Source organism: Sinohyriopsis cumingii, chromosome 11, assembly GCF_028554795.1.
Source record: "Sinohyriopsis cumingii isolate HCF-2022 chromosome 11, ASM2855479v2, whole genome shotgun sequence".
NCBI lineage: Eukaryota > Metazoa > Mollusca > Bivalvia > Unionida > Unionidae > Sinohyriopsis > Sinohyriopsis cumingii.
Window position 1 is genome coordinate 34,534,506 of NC_142971.1, and position 17,499 is coordinate 34,552,004.

The 17,499-nt window shown below is 33.9% G+C and overlaps 1 protein-coding gene and 1 long non-coding RNA gene across 2 annotated transcripts in view; both read right to left on the minus strand.

The window, feature by feature from the left end:
• Positions 1 to 246: 246 nt before the first annotated feature.
• LOC149787902 (uncharacterized) lies at positions 247 to 9,886 on the minus strand. Its single transcript, XR_016424118.1, has 2 exons — positions 3,887 to 9,886; positions 247 to 3,823 (listed from the first exon to the last, which is right to left on the minus strand). It is a non-coding gene; the product is annotated as an uncharacterized LOC149787902 (long non-coding RNA).
• Positions 9,887 to 10,043: 157 nt separating this feature from the next.
• The window catches only part of LOC149787903 (phospholipid-transporting ATPase ABCA3-like), a 162,951-nt gene continuing 155,495 nt past the window's right edge, over positions 10,044 to 17,499 (minus strand). The window contains exons 20-21 of the mRNA XM_089974151.1: positions 13,039 to 13,209; positions 10,044 to 10,776 (exon numbers count right to left, since the gene is read on the minus strand). Of these exons, the coding sequence (XP_089830277.1) occupies positions 10,344 to 10,776; positions 13,039 to 13,209 (604 nt within the window). The 3' untranslated portion in view covers positions 10,044 to 10,343. The remainder of the gene's footprint in view (positions 10,777 to 13,038; positions 13,210 to 17,499) is intronic.

The window sequence follows — 17,499 nt, forward strand, 5'->3', positions numbered from 1 at the left end:
TTTACTGCAACAAGGGATGTATGCAAATATGCATGTATTACATTCCAGATATAAATACATGTAAAAAGTGAACTGAGCAATGGTCTGCTAAAGTACGCATTACCCACTCATGTATAGTCACACGAAAACAACCCAAACACTAATAAACACCCCCTTCCACATTCTCAGAGGCAGTAAAATTGAAGAAACTTTAGTTTTTTTCAAGCAAAGATAAAATAATAATTGTAAATATAAAACATAAAAGAGTAATTCATATGATTTTATTAACACATATCACAAAGATTTATAACAGAATGATAAAGGACTTGACACAGCAACAAACTGTACTTTTGTAGAAATATAACTATAAAAGATTATCAATATTACAGCATCCAACAATTGACATAAGAAAGATTAAAAAGTCATTCTGATCGTATGAAAGACATGATACACAAACTCATCACCTCCTTCAAGTCCCTGCCAATACTAAAATGTCTGCGAGTTTTACTTAAGGATCAGAATATGGCAGAACACATTTTTATTAAGATCATCAACAGAAATTTTAGTAATCTTCAAAGATTTTTACAAACAACACTCCCCAGAATACTATCTCTTACAAATGAACCTGTGCAAAATGTATCCCCTCCCCTCTTTGTCCTCCCATAAACATGCTTTCAACAAAACAAAACTTTTAACACATCTTAACACAATGCCATTTGGGCTGGAAAATTGATACCTATTCCTTTGTCTGACCATGCAGAAAAGAAATTGCATCAGCCTGAACGTGTCTTACTGGGCATATCTTTCTTATCATAATAAGGAGCTATAATAAATGATACTGATTTGACTTAAATCACTGTTTCACCTGCAAACTAAGCAGCATTTCAGAAAGATTTGGAAAAAAGGAACATATATGTGCCCTTCATTTGATAAAGTGGGCCAATGATGTGATTAGGCAAACCTCATAATAAAACGAGATGTCATTTACAGTTTTTTTAACATGTCATTTACCTGCTGGTGCACTGGGGTCACCATACTATCTTCATTTTCAATGCTTTTACAATCTGTGCCTGTACTGGGGTAAAGAAATCTGTCAGCTGGAGAATGGTGGAAAAAAAGACAGTTCAGCATAGCAATCAAAGTAATCGAACAAAGACCACTAGATTAATTTTCTTCATTAAAAGAAAGAATTTTTTTGGCACAATTCAGACATTTAATGACTGGTGGCTGCATGTCTATCAGACTAAATGTATAAATAAAAAGCACTTTCTTTGATTATTTTTTTGGTTCCACTTTGACACATCAAATCTTATTATTGCATGGTGTAGTATCTATTTTACACAGATCTGACAAGACATGTCCAGGTTGAAACAATGACCGTGCAACTGTCCATTCGACCAAGTGCGAAGACTGCTAATTAACAATTGCATGACAGAAATTCCAGTGGTCTACCACCAAATCTATTCTCCCAGCATTTTGTTTATCTAACATTTTTCTCCCACACATAGGTCAGTCAAGTAGTGACTCTGGCATTGGTCAGTCATCAGTAAAGGTTGTGCTATAAAACAATTACACTTTCACATCTTTTAACTACATCTCTCATCCAATTTGCAAACAAACGTATACCAGATATTTAAAGGTCCACTGTCAATCACCAACATACTTTTTTTCCAAGGAGAAAAACTAGATTTTAAATAAATAACTATGCTAATCAGTAGGTGGGCCATTCTCCTAAAATCCAGATAATTTACTTTCAAAACACAAAACATCAATACTAAATCTGTGGCAAGTGTTGGTGGAAAAGTGAAATCTTTATTCTTTCCATGTTTTGCAGTTGAGTTCAAAACTAAACTTACCATATATATTTGCTTCTAAATCAAGACCAACTGTACAGACCCAGATCTGCCATTGCACAACACACAAGCAGATATGGGTTAATGCAGTCTGTTTGGAGTAATGTGCTGTACATGAGGGCAGATCATGGTTTATGTTGTTTGCAGTTGGAATTGACTTATAAGCAAGTATTTATACAGTGTATTCAAATTACATGTGAGAAAGAACTTGCCTACTGCTTATAAAATGACATAAGGAACCAAGTAAAATATCCTGCTCACATACATCAAAAATATTTATCACACCCATCTCTATATTTAATGATACATAACTTTCTATAAAGAGACACATTTTGCATTTCAAAAGGAAACATTTCAGTAGCAAGTGCTGAAACTTGCATTATTTTGTTCACAAAGCTTATTTCTTTAAGTAAGTAACTGCCACTGAAGATGACAACAGTTCATATGTGGCTATCCATCCATCGGGAACGCTTGATAGGTGATGAAAATTGTGGATGTGTTAATAAAACTTGACCATTCATTGTTGGATGCCAATAGACTTTACCATTCATTGTTGGATACCAATAAATAACACCATTCATTGTTGGATGCCAACATACTTTGAACCTGGTAAATATATTTAATGGAACAGTAGAAACAATCAAAAGAGATGCAAGTTTTAATTAGCAATAATCAGCTCAAAATTACTGATTTAGTGATGTTAAAACTATAAAAGAAATTTAGGTTCAAATTCAGTTTGATAAACATGTCAATATGTATCAACAAGTTTAAATATAATTCAGATTCAAGGTACATTTTAAGAAATTAAACCAATTCCTGGTAAAAAAATTGTTATTTCTCACTACCAATAAACATTATTGGTCGTATGGTAGTGAAATATATGCATTTTTAAATGGCTATAAAATAGGAAACTAAATGCACACAATTTTTTTGAGAATAAACACAGCAAAGTTTTTGAAGGTTGCAGTCTAAAATTGTTTAGTAAAGTTACCTTGCAGAAACCAGTCATGAATTTGAGCAATCAGGAAGTCATAACACTAAAATCATGTAAGGTGCATGCAAGTCATAGGAAAATGATCATATCAAACTGCCTTAAAACATGCTGATTTGTTCTTGAGTAATGCTGATTACAAGCAACATCTCATGTGAAGATATAACATGAATGGTCCAGAGCCATAAGTCTATCCAAAAGAGAGTTGAGGAAGCAAAATCCATGTAAGGCATGTCTAGATCTTGAGATAATTTATGCACCAAATCACATCTGAAGCTATTTCATGGTTCTGGAGTTTTGCTGGTTACAAGTAACTGCTCTTGTGGAAATGTATAATTGATGAAACAAGGGCAATAACTCCATCAAAACTGGATCTGAAAGATGCTCCTACATGAAATAGCTAGATCACAGACCAAATGGCATAAAATTATTCACAAGGGTTACAGAACTGGTGACATGAAGTGTGAATAGTAGAAAAATGGAATGACAGTGACAGCTGGTAAAGGTGATTACCATATGGCTCTCATGTCTCAATTTGGGACAGCACTAATAATGTTTTTTTAATTCAATGTGTCAAATCTGTAGGGAAAATATGGTATCAAGCAAATATGTTTCTATATAGATTCCCTCAACAACAACAAAAAAGGAATTTAGTTCCCATTTGTAACTTTAACAGGGAGCTCATACTTCTGACTGGTACAGTTTTAATCCAGCATTTCTAATTGATTATTGTACAAATCAAAATGTCAAGTTAGAAAATCTTTTTTTTGGATTCAAATGGAAAGAAAATTTCAACATTATCCTCAGGGACTGTACGGAAATGAAAAATTCAAATACTATGACGTCAATGTTATTTCTGGACTCCACAGCTCACAGCATACCAAGAATTTGAAGACCCAATAAACAACTTTCTGTTGATTTAGACAATAGGACCCCTTCCCAAAATCCATGAATTTAAGACCCAATAAAAAAGTATCCATCTACTCAAACAATAGGGCCCCTTCCAAAATCCATGAATTTAATACTCAATGAACAAGCTTCAGTCTATTTAAACAATGGGCACATTCCCAAATCCATGAATTTAAGACCCAATAAACAAGTATCCATCTACTCAAACAATAGGGCTCCTTCCAAAATCCATGAATTTAATACTCAATGAACAAGCTTCTGTCTATTTAAACAATGGGCACATTCCCAAATCCATGAATTTAAGACCCAATAAACAAGTATCCATCTACTCAAACAATAGGGCTCCTTCCAAAATCCATGAATTTAATACTCAATGAACAAGCTTCAGTCTATTTAAACAATGGGCACATTCCCAAATCCATGAATTTAAGACCCAATAAAAAAGTATCCATCTACTCAAACAATAGGGCTCCTTCCAAAATCCATGAATTTAATACTCAATGAACAAGCTTCAGTCTATTTAAACAATGGGCACATTCCCAAATCCATCAATTTAAGAACACATGAAACAGTAATTTTATGCAAAATAAAAAAAACATAACTTTTAAAATAAATTCCTAAGTTCCAATTGGCTGACTTTAGGGATCTAGTTTAGGACATCATGCAATTTCCCTTGACAACAGGAACTATAACTGTACCAGCAGGCAATATTGCAGCATGTCAACGTTATATTATTTCACATGACATTATGCAATAAACTAAATCTATTACTGCCCTTGGGAACTATATTCCTATGGTATTTCCTGGTGGAGTACAGTACATCATCAGATGACACTAAATGAGAACAGCTCAAATGAGAGAAGTCAATAATATAAAAATTTTACTAGTTTAAATATGTGGCATGGGGTGGCTGTGCTAGAATATGTAATATACATGTTACTAACAGAACAACTGGAATGCACACATTTTTCCCTTAAACCTTGACAATTCTACAGTATAAATTTAAAAAAATATATATCATTAAGTCATAAATGGTGGAAAATTGTCCAGAACTGAATTTAGAATTAAACTGATCAAAAGTTGCTATCAATTCTTTTGTTGTTTCACTGAATATAGCAAATGCTCATCTAAATCAATTAACCAGAACAGCACTAATTAACAGTTTCTTAACACTAGCAAAATTCTGACTGTACTTAAACATCAAGGCCAAAACTTAAAACCACATAATACACATGCCATTCTAAGTCATTATTATACAGAATAAACAAATACCTAATATAAAAATAAAAAGAACCACAAAAACAACACAACAATAATAGAAACTCAGTTCTTTCAAAGTCGCTGTCATCTGTATCAAGGTTTATGAAAATCTTGCATGAATTATGCAAAGTATGCATCCAAACATCTATTGTGAGTAAAACACGAAAGATGTCAGAATGGTAAAATTTTAAAAATAATGAATACATACTCAAGAGTAGGTCATGAGTGTTGTCAATTAAGAATACAGGTGTGATGAAAATGATACAATAAGTACATCTAATAATTACAGCAAAATGCATGTTGAAACAGGAGTCAAATAATAATAATAATAATAGTAATACTAATATGGATTCCTGATTAAAAGAGATGAAAATAAAAAGAGCATATTGTATAGGCATTTTCACATTCACTTCTCATGCATTCTTTCTCAATTATAATTCAAGATTTCAACAAAGATAAGCATCTCAATCAAGCAGATTCATACAAATTAAGCATGAAATTCTAAAACTCTTGAGTAATAAAACAAATAATAGCAACTGCCCAATGAACAGTTATAAAACATTTACAATTAACATCACATTATACACCCACACCATTTTTTAAGGGTCATCCATGTAGGTAACTAAAACTTGTGTGCAGAAACGATTTTTGTTTTATTAGTCATAGTGGCCTGGAATTTTGACTCCAAATTCAGCAAGTTTTCCATGCCCCAAGTATAAGCCATCAATGGAGTCTGTAACTGTAGATGATAGAGAACTCTGATTTGAGGCTTTCACCCTTAAAAAAAGGGTTCTTCCTTACCCCAAGTGCAACTTATTTATAATATTTGGTAACTGTAGATGTTGGTCAATCCAACTTACTGTACAAAAACAATACTGATGAGATATACAGATGGACAACATAATAGGCTCCGTTTTATGGCATGCACATAAAAAAAATCATTTGGATTTCTAACTGGATAATGCATTAAGGGCTCTGATATGACAATAGTAAATCATAGACTATTTTCAATTGAAAATATAAAAAAATTTGGTCACAGTATATGTGCATTTTGTATAAACACAAAATGGTCCTGAGAACTCGGGTTGCCTTGTACCAAAAATAATTTGGATTTCTAACTGGATAATGCAATAAAGAGCTCTGATATGACAATGATATATCACAGACTAGTTTCAGTTGAAAATAACAAAAAATTTGGTCACAGTATATGTGCATTTTGTATAAACACAAAGTGGTCCTGAGAACTCGGGTTGCCTTGTACCTGAATATATACATGCATTAATACAAAGCTTTTTAATTTATTGACATTATCACCATTGCAAAATTATACCTTACCTTCAATTAGCTTGGTGAGATAAATTCCTCATCTAGAGAAAATGGATTTTTAATTTTTTTGAAACAAAAAAAGGTGTAATATCCATGGACTGGATAAATTATAGAATTTTACATAATACATATATAAATCCAGGAGTCTGTCAAGTGGAGAATAACTAAAGAATGGCACAATGTGCTTAAGATAAATAGGCCCAATATAAATTATGCAAAGAAATGGTAGACATACATTTTGCATTATGGAGGGTCACTAAATACATGAAACTTCATAAATAAAGGATCTCAAATTGGTCATGATTTAATACTGAATTTATGAAATAAGTTGAATAATAAACGTTGATAAGCAGAAACCTGGAAATGTTTTAATGTGTATCATAAATTTAATATTAAATCATTGCCCATTTCAAATTCTATTTATCAAAGATTTTATCTGAATGGAAATATTTTTAAGAGAAGAGATTTTGTTTATTCTGGCACAGATGCTGCACCTTTCAATTGTTGCACATAAAAAAATAGTCACAGGCACTAGCTAAATTAACAATGCAGATTTCCATAAAGAGTAACATTTAAAAGTATATTGTTTTACAAATTATAATTCAAAGCATAACTATAATTACAAATCAAAAGAATATCTGATACAAACATCAGTTTTCAGCAATAGATCTCTAATGAAAATTCCAGTGTGATATTACACAGCTGACTTGCATCAGGTAAGACAAGCCATATACATTGATTTTGATCAGAATGTTTACAACGTTTCCACCTAAAGTGTGCAAATTCCACTAGTAAATATTCAGTATTGTATCCAGCAGAAAATGCAGCATTCCAGTTGTTGGATATTCATGTGAAGGGATGATAACTGGATGCAGAAACTGTACTAAAGCAAGACTAAAGATGTTGAGTAATTCCAGATTTAAAAATATTTGTGACTGCATTATTTGATTTGGAAGACTGATGTGGTTAGATAACTTTCTGCCAGTTGGGAGAATTTCAATATGTTGAAATTTGTTTCAAAACAGGAATGTTTATTTACTCTTATAAGTTAACATTGATACCATGCCTATCATAGGGGTGAGGTGCCAGTAATACAGGTTTGGATCATCCTCTGGCCTGGGTTCACTGACTGACACCCTTAATTTTATTTGTAACAAGCCAGTGGGGTAAATTGGCTATATTCTGACAGACATAATCTTTTCCTCAATACCCCTAAAGCAACTGAGTGTAATGATGGCAACCAAAATGATGATAGTAATACTTAAAAACAGGTTCCAGAAAACATGGCAAGGAAACTTCACACTGTCATAACCAATCAGTAATGTGAATACTGTACAAGAAATTTCATAGGCTTATTTGGACCCATCATATTCACACAAAGTGATATGTTAACATGCTGACATATCAAAAATATTAAATAACACACTGAATGTAAGGGGTAACATCTATGTTATAGATTTATTGATCACTGCTGCTTCAGTGGTGACCATATCAATACTATTGAATCTTCTAAGACCATTTTTTTACACCATTAGTCCATCCAAATAACTTAAGCCAAATGTACAGAAATATAATGAAGTTTAACTGAAATGACTATAATTTTTGTCCTTCAAGTTAATAAATGGAACAATGTCTGTTTCTCTTGTCATACAACTATATCTTTTTTTTTCTTTTTTTTCGGAGCAACACTAATTCTGCGCAGAAAAAAGTTTCAGGTCCTAGCCTAGTAAACAAAATGTTTCCCAGCATAACAAGACTTTTCAGTAGACAGGTTACAGAAAAAGAAAACACTGCTAGACAAAATTATCCATGAAGCCATCAGGTCTGCCACTGTAATTTTTCCAAATCTAGTAATTAATGTCCCAAGTGCAGACCATATCACAATAATTATTAATGTGTGATTCATAGACATGGAAGGCACATTCTAGTTGAGTACTGGTTTCATTAAGCTTGTAGCTGTATCACCTTCACAATCATGCCCTATTGGTAAAAGTATAACCGGTTTGATTTTATCATAATTCTAGTGGATTCTACCTGAGAAATAGAAAATGTTGCTAATTATGGCAGTCATAGTCAGTAGTATATACACTCTTAGATACCAATAATTTTGTAAAGTTTAGTATAAATCTTAATGTATTTTCTCCATTCATCACAGATTCTTTAAAACAAAGAGAAACAGTAGTTACAAATATTTAGAGCAACAAAATATGAATGCATTTTACAAAATGTAAAAAAGATATGGAATGTCATGATAAGAGTCCATTGAAGGGCCTGACACTATACTGTGCAAAAAGAATTTAAAGAAATTCAAGAACATTTCTTCTTTTAATTGCTGAGTGTTGAAATCATCTTTAATATTCTCGAGCTATAAAAAGATTTTCAATTGACCACTGTGGCTTGCCAGTTCACCATTTTCATCTGGGACAAATCTGGCACCATAGGTAGTCTTTGATGAAAAGCCCATGTCAATTTGACCGTCCATTCAGCAAGAGTACTGATAACACGATTTCAAAAATTTCCATTATGGCAGCCATGTTCGATTTTACATTGGAATCGATTTCATCAGGGCCAAATGGCCATCCATTCAGAAGTAGTATTAATAATAAAAATTCAAGATGGCCATTATGGTAGCCATAATGGATGTCAACTCAGCATAACTTTCATCAAGACCATCTAGAGACCAGACACCACATGTCTTCTGGTGAAAATCCCATGAAAATATGACTTTCCATTTAGAAGAAGTGATAACAAGATTTTCAAGATTATGGCCACCATACTATTTAGGACCACCAAGACAATAAAAGTCACATTCAGGAGTAGTAGTGATGAAAAAAATTATATGTTCACTGTCATGACCATATTGAATACTTGAGCAGGATCAACTAAACCTTGGGAAGAATAATTGAAACTTTCATGGCAATCATCCAAGTAGTTAAAGAGTAACAAGAACAAACTTGTGCTAATGCAGAGGGACAATGGACGCCAGACAAAAGACCATCCCATATCTTCTGGACTGTGATTCATACAGCTAACAATAGCAAAATAAAAATTATAATCCAACTTTAAAATAATGAGAGAACAACACAATTAAAAAGATTAATAGCAATATGTTGCAAATCCAATCTTATGAAACATGTAAAGAAAAGCAATTTTCATTTAGATGTTTAGCAAAAATACAGGATACATCTATCCATAGATGTCGCAATAGGTTAAGTAAATTTTCAAGGCTGAGCTCCCATATGCACCACCTCTCTATAAAGCCATTTCCAACTGGAGCATCAGTGGTACTGCTATTGTTTTAGGCTGTGTGGTGTCTTGGACAACTCAAAAAAACGTAGTAATTGCCAACTGGATGCAAATTACAGCAGAAAACCACCACTGACCCCAGGAATGCTTGTAAATCCTAATCTCCTTAGTTTAAGAATTATATACCACAATATACAATTATACACCATAAGAAACAAAGTTCTAAATCTGAAGATGAGCCAAAAACAATTATATTAAAATGAAAGTAAGAATGTTAACAATGAGGTTAATCTAAGGTGTGGATGAACACCAAAGTGTCTGCTGTGTTGAGTTTCTGCCAAGGCAGTTCAACAGTTATTGTATTGAATATATATATATATATATATATATATATATATATATATATATATAAATAGAGAGAGAGAGAGAGCCCAGTCTTAATATGAAAGAAAGCCAATCCAAATTTTAAATCTGGGCTACACTAAAACTGTGCATGAAAAGGTAATAACTCTGGAAATGTGGAACTTAAAAATTGCATGTTAACAAGCATACTGAGAAGAAAACATTCTAACTTAGATACATTAATCTTTGACATAATTTTTAATTAATAATTATCATCCATCTATATAAGATTATGAAGCAAATTCTGATTTGAACTCTTTGGTAGTTGACATTAACTTATTTCTCATTAATATAGGCACAAAATGATTTTTCATCCACATCAAATATATACGTTTGAATAGTGACTTGTCAGTTTCAACAACATGCCATGGTCATTTTCATTTACAACAGCATAATTTACCACAAGATTTTTTCTTCTTCTCTTTTGGTGGAACTTGATTTTGAGTGAATGTTAGGAAAATCTGTTCTAATGAAGTCTGGTGCACAGAGTAGTCTGCCACGTTGAACTGAACCTTCGCTTCTTCCATTCTGCCAAAAATCTGAGCCAACTTTGCATTTTGGTCTGGTATTTGGAAATGAACATATCCCTGCTTGTCATCAAAAATTTGGCTCAAAGGGAAAGTGGATTTTATAAACTCGCATAGAGGTCCAACAGAGGATGTATTTCCATCTCTATCCAGTCCCATGCGACACAAGAGTGTGTAGCCATGGCCAAACTTGTTCTTCAAATGCTGAGGACTTCCAAAGCACTTGAAGTCCCCATTCACCATTATGACTAGCTGAGTGCAAAGTGCATCACATTCCTCCATGCTAAGAGGGAAAAAAATCGGTATAAATTATGAAGTAATGGAATAGTTATGAATGTTCACTTGCTGTATTTCAAAAACAAACTAGGCAAGGATTTCACTAACAGAAGTTCATTTTGAACTTAAATACAGAATCAACTGATTGGAATGGCTGAAATTTAAGTCCAAGAACTGACCAATTAAATGGCTCAAATCTAAACTTCATTTAAAGACTTATATTGGTGAAATATGGCCACATCATGGGTTTATAATACTAAAACCCAAAATGTACTGCAAACTCCGAGATCCAACAATAAAGCTATTGGACAATTTAACATAAGGTGGGAATTTCATCTTTCATAGAGGGCATTTGTAGTGATGGGGACATTTTAATCCTAAAGTTAATTCCCATCACAATTTAGTACCTTAAATATTACCACATTTAACACTGTACACTTCACAGAATAGATCTCCAGCAGATCTGGATCTATCCGGCAGAACAAACAACATAAATCTGCTGGCACATTATGTGAGGTCAAATCAGGGTCAATATTGTGTGCAACCTTATAAATCAGCTTATGTGGTAAAACCTCTTCAAGTCTGCAAACTGCTAAAATATAACAAGCTTTTACTGAAATCCCATTTCTGAACACTGCTTTAAAAATGTAACATCTGGAAAAATTATCTGTTATGCAGATGAAAGGAATTCCTAGCTCTAGCTACATTACTTCCATAAATTAGTTTTGCTCAGATTTAGAAAGCATGAAAGAAAGATTTCAAATGATCTGAGTTTTTTAGTAAAAGTCTCAGTTGTTGTACTTCAAAAGCTTCATGATTTCCAGGTAGTGAATTTATATATTGTGACATAGGAACTTGAGATGAAATATTTCTGCTGCCTTGGGTGATACCTCATTAAATTTTCTACTCTGATTTTCAATATGGTCACTTTGGCAGCCATACTCAATATCGGACCAGCACTATTTTTATTTAGGATTAACATGAACCATAAGAAGTCTTTTGGTAAAAATCCCATGTTGATGTGACCATCCAAGTAGAAGGAGTAGAAATAACAAGATTTCTCAGATGACTGCCATGGCAGCCATAGTTGATGACAGATCAGCACCATTCTGATCTAAGACAAAACTGACATCATATGAAGTCTTTAAATGAAAAACCCATGCTGATATGACTATCCACTCAGGAAAAGAACGAATAAGATTTTCAAGATGGTCAAAGTGGTAGCCATGTTGGATTTGCAATCTGCACCATTTTCTTTTAGGACCAACTAAAGCCATGAATGTGTGTGTAATGTTTCATGGCAATCCTCCAAGTGATTTAGAAGTAGTGATAACAGACTTGTGCATGTGGACAAAATTAACTTATCTGGTCTATGACCAGCAGAGCTTCAACAAACCCTGCAAACATACATGGAACAAGAAGATATATTTGGAATAACTTTGGATATAGATTCTTGAGGATGTTTAAGTTAACATGTACAGAAAAATGTTTTAAAGGTATAGTACCTGGGCAAAATCAGTACACAAGTTACAAATAAAGACAATGACAGATTTGTTTTTGTGTGGATTTAATTCCATTTATCAGCACAAGACAGGCTATACATGGCAGCTAGGAGGAAACACTCTGGAATATCCCAGGAAAAAAAACACTGATTAATGTGAAGCTAATTGCAAGCTTTGTTATGTACAAATATTGACCATGTTGGGACTTGAACTCGAGCTAACTGAGGTGAGATGTGAGTGATCATCTACAGGCAAGAACCTTGGCCACCTACAGCCTTTACATTGAAAGTCTGTCTGTGTTCCTTCTACTTATGTATGTTTTGAAATATATTTTTCAAAGTCAAAGAATTTATCTCAACTTCCAAACACCAAATAAGATCACAAGGAAAATATGGCTGTTAATGATTACATGTGGGAAGGGTATATACAACACTTTCACGTTAAATGATCTGGAGACATGTATCAAAGATACATCTGATCCAGACACAACGACCTTGTATCAGTGCAAAAAAAAAAAGGAAAAAATTAATTTTATTGTAAATGCTTATAAGACAAGTCCAAAAGCAAACTGTACAGACCCAGATCTGCCATCTGAGTCTATGCAGTTTGTTTTGACTAACAGTAAAACAAAGAACCCAGACCCCGATTTGCTGGTTTGTGTTGGTTACATTTAGTACTAAACTTATAAGTGTGTGTTTATGGTATCTGCACAGTAAATATGATTTACTAATGACTAATGTTTATTTTTAAACCTGGTGACACTTTACCTGTGAGATGTCAATACAAGAGTGCGTCCACTGGCCCTGACTTGAGACAAGACATTCCAAAGCTGTCTTCTGGCTCCAGGATCCATTCCAGTAGTGGGTTCATCAAGGAAAATGAAGGGAGGGTCCCCAATCAGGGCAATAGCCGTGCTAAGTTTCCTCTTGTTACCACCACTAGAATAGAAGGATATACAATACTGTTTGGGTCTTAATCATTCAAATCAATGTTTTTATTCAATAAACCCAAAGATCTACTCTAGAACTTAAAATTTCTGAAGGAAATAACCCTCCTGAACTGAGAAAAAAGGGGAATTTTATTAAACTATTTTGAGATTTAATTAAAACAGGAAAAGCTTGATGATGCTTGGCTTTCATGCATTCTATATATTTTCAGCACAACATCTGACAAAATATCATAAATCATGCCTCATAGAAAAGAATATGGAATGCACAGACATTGCTCAATATGGTTTTTATATCTAAAAACTATGCCTGAAACTGAACAGTGGAGTCTCTTAAATTCGTTTTTTATTTTCTGGGTACCGGTAATTTTCTTAAGGTTTTTGAAAGAACCCCCCCCCAATTACTTATCAGTATTAATATTCATGGACACTGCAAAAGGGGATCCCATTGTTTTCATAAATTAAGACTTGTGACTATTGTGTGGGGATCCTATTGTTTTGATAGATAAATCATTATTGCATCTTTAGAATTGTGAGGTTTACTTTGGTTACAATAACCAAATGGTTATCTACTTAGCATTTAACAATCGAAAAAAATTCATTATACTGACAACTTTGAAATTCATGTTTTTTTTAGAATGCAAATTACCATGTCAACTGAAATTCAATCATCACCTGAAAATTTGTTGAAGACTAGATAGGAGGGGGTGGTGGCAAGACAAGTCACCCAATCAATGTTATTCTGGCATTTCATATCTTGATTATCAGACAATGGTCCTGGCCTCAGGAACTTGGTAGAAAGAAGGTAAAATCTAGTAAGTGACTGAATTATCTTTTTGTTTGCTAGAAGTCTCTTATTTTATGGTCAGGATTATGTTGTGATAAAAAGTCCCTATTTTTGAAGAATGATGGGCATATATTGATGGTTAATCAACATCATTCGTACTTGAATGCCAAAATACACTCAGAGAGATTTAAATAAAATTTGGCCAGTGCAAGACTTCATCATAAGCTCACCTGGCCTTGACAATGCAATGAACAAATCAATGTAAACAAAGTTGTCCAAGATCTTAATAACCTTTTTCATAAGCAAGATATGTATCTTCAACAATAGTTTCCCAATTTTAATAAGTTAGGATATTTCACTACCCTGCCAATCCAACCCTCTCAAGCTATAAAGACTTGAATTGAGGTTTTCGGCTTGTTTTAGCAAAGACATAAATCAGATGACCAGTGTCAATGATGTGTAGCAGCTTTGAGCTTCATGTTAGATGCATGGTAGGTTAATACAGGTTAACGCAGTCTTGTGAAAAATGTTTGCTTCCATTGAATCTTGCAATAGTACCCTATACCATTATGAAACAAGTGAATGGCCTGAGAAGGTAGTCTGTTGGACTGCTGACACCGGTCTCACCAGGTTAAATTGAGCAGTTGGTAATAAAAGAATGGAGGTCAAAACTGAATGTTCTCTTTGATCTTCATCACATGACTTGAATGACGTTGGTCTGTTAGTTACAGTTGCACTCAAATGCCATGATGGCAGAGACTGACCAAACCATGTCAGTAAATATATGCAACAGATTGATTTGGTCATGGGCTAGTAGCAGAGCAGAAATAGTCCTCTCCTTCATAAAGTGGTATGAACAAATGAGATCTCCATCTTGTGACTAGCTGAGAACACTCCATGTACCACTTTAATGCACTAATAGGATCCTGCAGATGCTCTGAAGAAGATGGGACCAAATAAGACATCAGTTTCAACACAAATGATTTCCCATGAGTGACTTCCAGTTCTTAACATAGAAAAGTGGGGTTGCCAGGCAAGAAACTGAGCTATCATGGCAAAACTGCATATATTTTGGGTCAACCAACAAAACATGAATTTCACTGATTCAGCCTACTGAAGTGAAGACAACTGAGTTGGCAAAGCAGGCAGTTATGGACAATGAATGAAGTTGGTAGTCAGCTATCTCTAGGCATTACGGTGTTGTCAAAAGTCTGCAGTGCATGCTGAATGACCAATAATAACAGATTATGAGTGAATCAGAATAGTCTATGGACATGTCCAAAGCCAGTCCATGCTGCCTTCAAAAGTCCAGTACTGGATATTATGAGAAACATTACCAAGTCATGTGCTACCTGCACAAGGTCCAGTGACAAGAACTGGGGTTGGATTTCATGTGACTGGTTGCCAGGCATTGTGGGCAGCCTCTCAGTTCATGCAGGACTGATTATGTTGAAAAAAAAATGATAACCAGACCCACATCCAAGGGAATGAACAATCAGTAGCCAGTACCAGGGTATATATATGGTAATGGGTGGTCTAAGATAGAAAAAACCAGACTGCCATACCATGTCTGTGCTAGACCAAACACAGGCAGTATGAACATTCTTATGAGAGTGTTTCATAGCTCTCTTAAATCATTTAACTGTTTATCCATAACTGTTGTCCATCTCTTCTGACCAATGCAAACAACTACCACAGATGAGGCCCAAAGAACACCCCTTACGGCTAATATTTTCTCCCTGACCCCACACATAATCCTGCCATTTTGTGCTGACACCAGTAAAAGCCAAGTAACAGTATCTACAAGTGAAATCTACCTAGCACTGTGCTGGGTTATGGTGAAGTGGGCACAATTAAAATGAATGCCAGAGACAATTTCAGAAATGATTTTATTACCAGGAGTAACTGATCATTTACTGATGTAACTTGCAAAAAGGTTGAGTACTGTGATGAATGTTGAGTACTACTGAACATGAGGCAGGCAATTAAGATGGCACAGAACTAATCTATATATATATATATATATATATATATATATATATATATATATATATATATATATATATATATATATATATATATATATATGATCTGAAGCAGACAACCAAAGTACAAAATGTACTCCTCTACAGCTATGACTGTACTGAACAATTATGACTGTATTAAACAACTATGACTGTACTAAACAACTATGACTGTACTAAACAATTATGACTGTACTAGACAACTATGAATGTACTAAACAATTATGACTGTATTAAACAACTATGACTGTACTAAACAACTATGACTGTACTAAACAATTATGACTACTAAACAACTATGAATGTACTAAACAATTATGACTGTACTAAACAGCTATGACTGTACTAAACAATTATGATTGTACTAAACAATTATGACTGTACTAAAGCTGACTGAATATACTTTCCTGTCATGAGAAAATTATGAAGGATCACAAAAAAATGGAAGGTACCTGCATGCTGACGAGGCACAACTCAAAGTTTGTAACAGATGAATGAAGGGATCTGATGCCAATCATTTATCCAAGGGGAGACCAATGTTATTAAACTGTCATCTTGGTTAGCAGAAAGCATTTTAGCATTTTTGTTGTTATAACAAGTATAAAAAAAATTAGTTAACGTCTTTTTTAGCTTGGGAAGGCTGGATCTGCAATGTGGTGGATATCCTCCTCATGTGTTATCATTGTGTGATATATCGGAAGAAATTAGGTTACGATCACCAGAAATTTATATGCTCAGATCATTTAAGAGATTTCAAAATATCCAATTAGTTCATGTTTGGTTCCATTGTACTAGAGAGATATCTTGTTTACATCCTAAGTAGGATTCCTTTAGCCTGCCATGGTGCATAAACTCGCAATATATCCTTACTGTCACTTGTAGCCATGAAAATTTGCTAAATGTAAAACAAGAAACAAACCTCTAATCAGGTCTTGGGAAACTAAGACTTCTGCTTCTCCAATTTGTTTTAGTATGGTCAATGGTCAACTCATATTGTAAGTTATCTTTCTAACAAGCTTATTGCTTCACTTAATAGTTACATCACTCATCATAACTATATCAGCTTCTGAAGGTCAGGGTCACATATTGGTGATATCTTGATTACAAGCTTATTGGTTTACTACACAATTACATCACTCATCATAACTATATCAGCTTCTGAAGGTCAGGGTCACATATTGATGATATCTTGATTACAAGCTTATTGGTTTACTACACAATTACATCACTCATCATAACTATATCAGCTTCTGAAGGTCAGGGTCACATATTGGTGATATCTTGATTACAAGCTTATTGGTTTACTACACAATTACATCACTCATCATAACTATATCAGCTTCTGAAGGTCAGGGTCACATATTGGTGATATCTTGATTACAAGCTTATTGGTTTACTACACAATTACATCACTCATCATAACTATATCAGCTTCTGAAGGTCAGGGTAAATGTACATGTATGACAGGTCA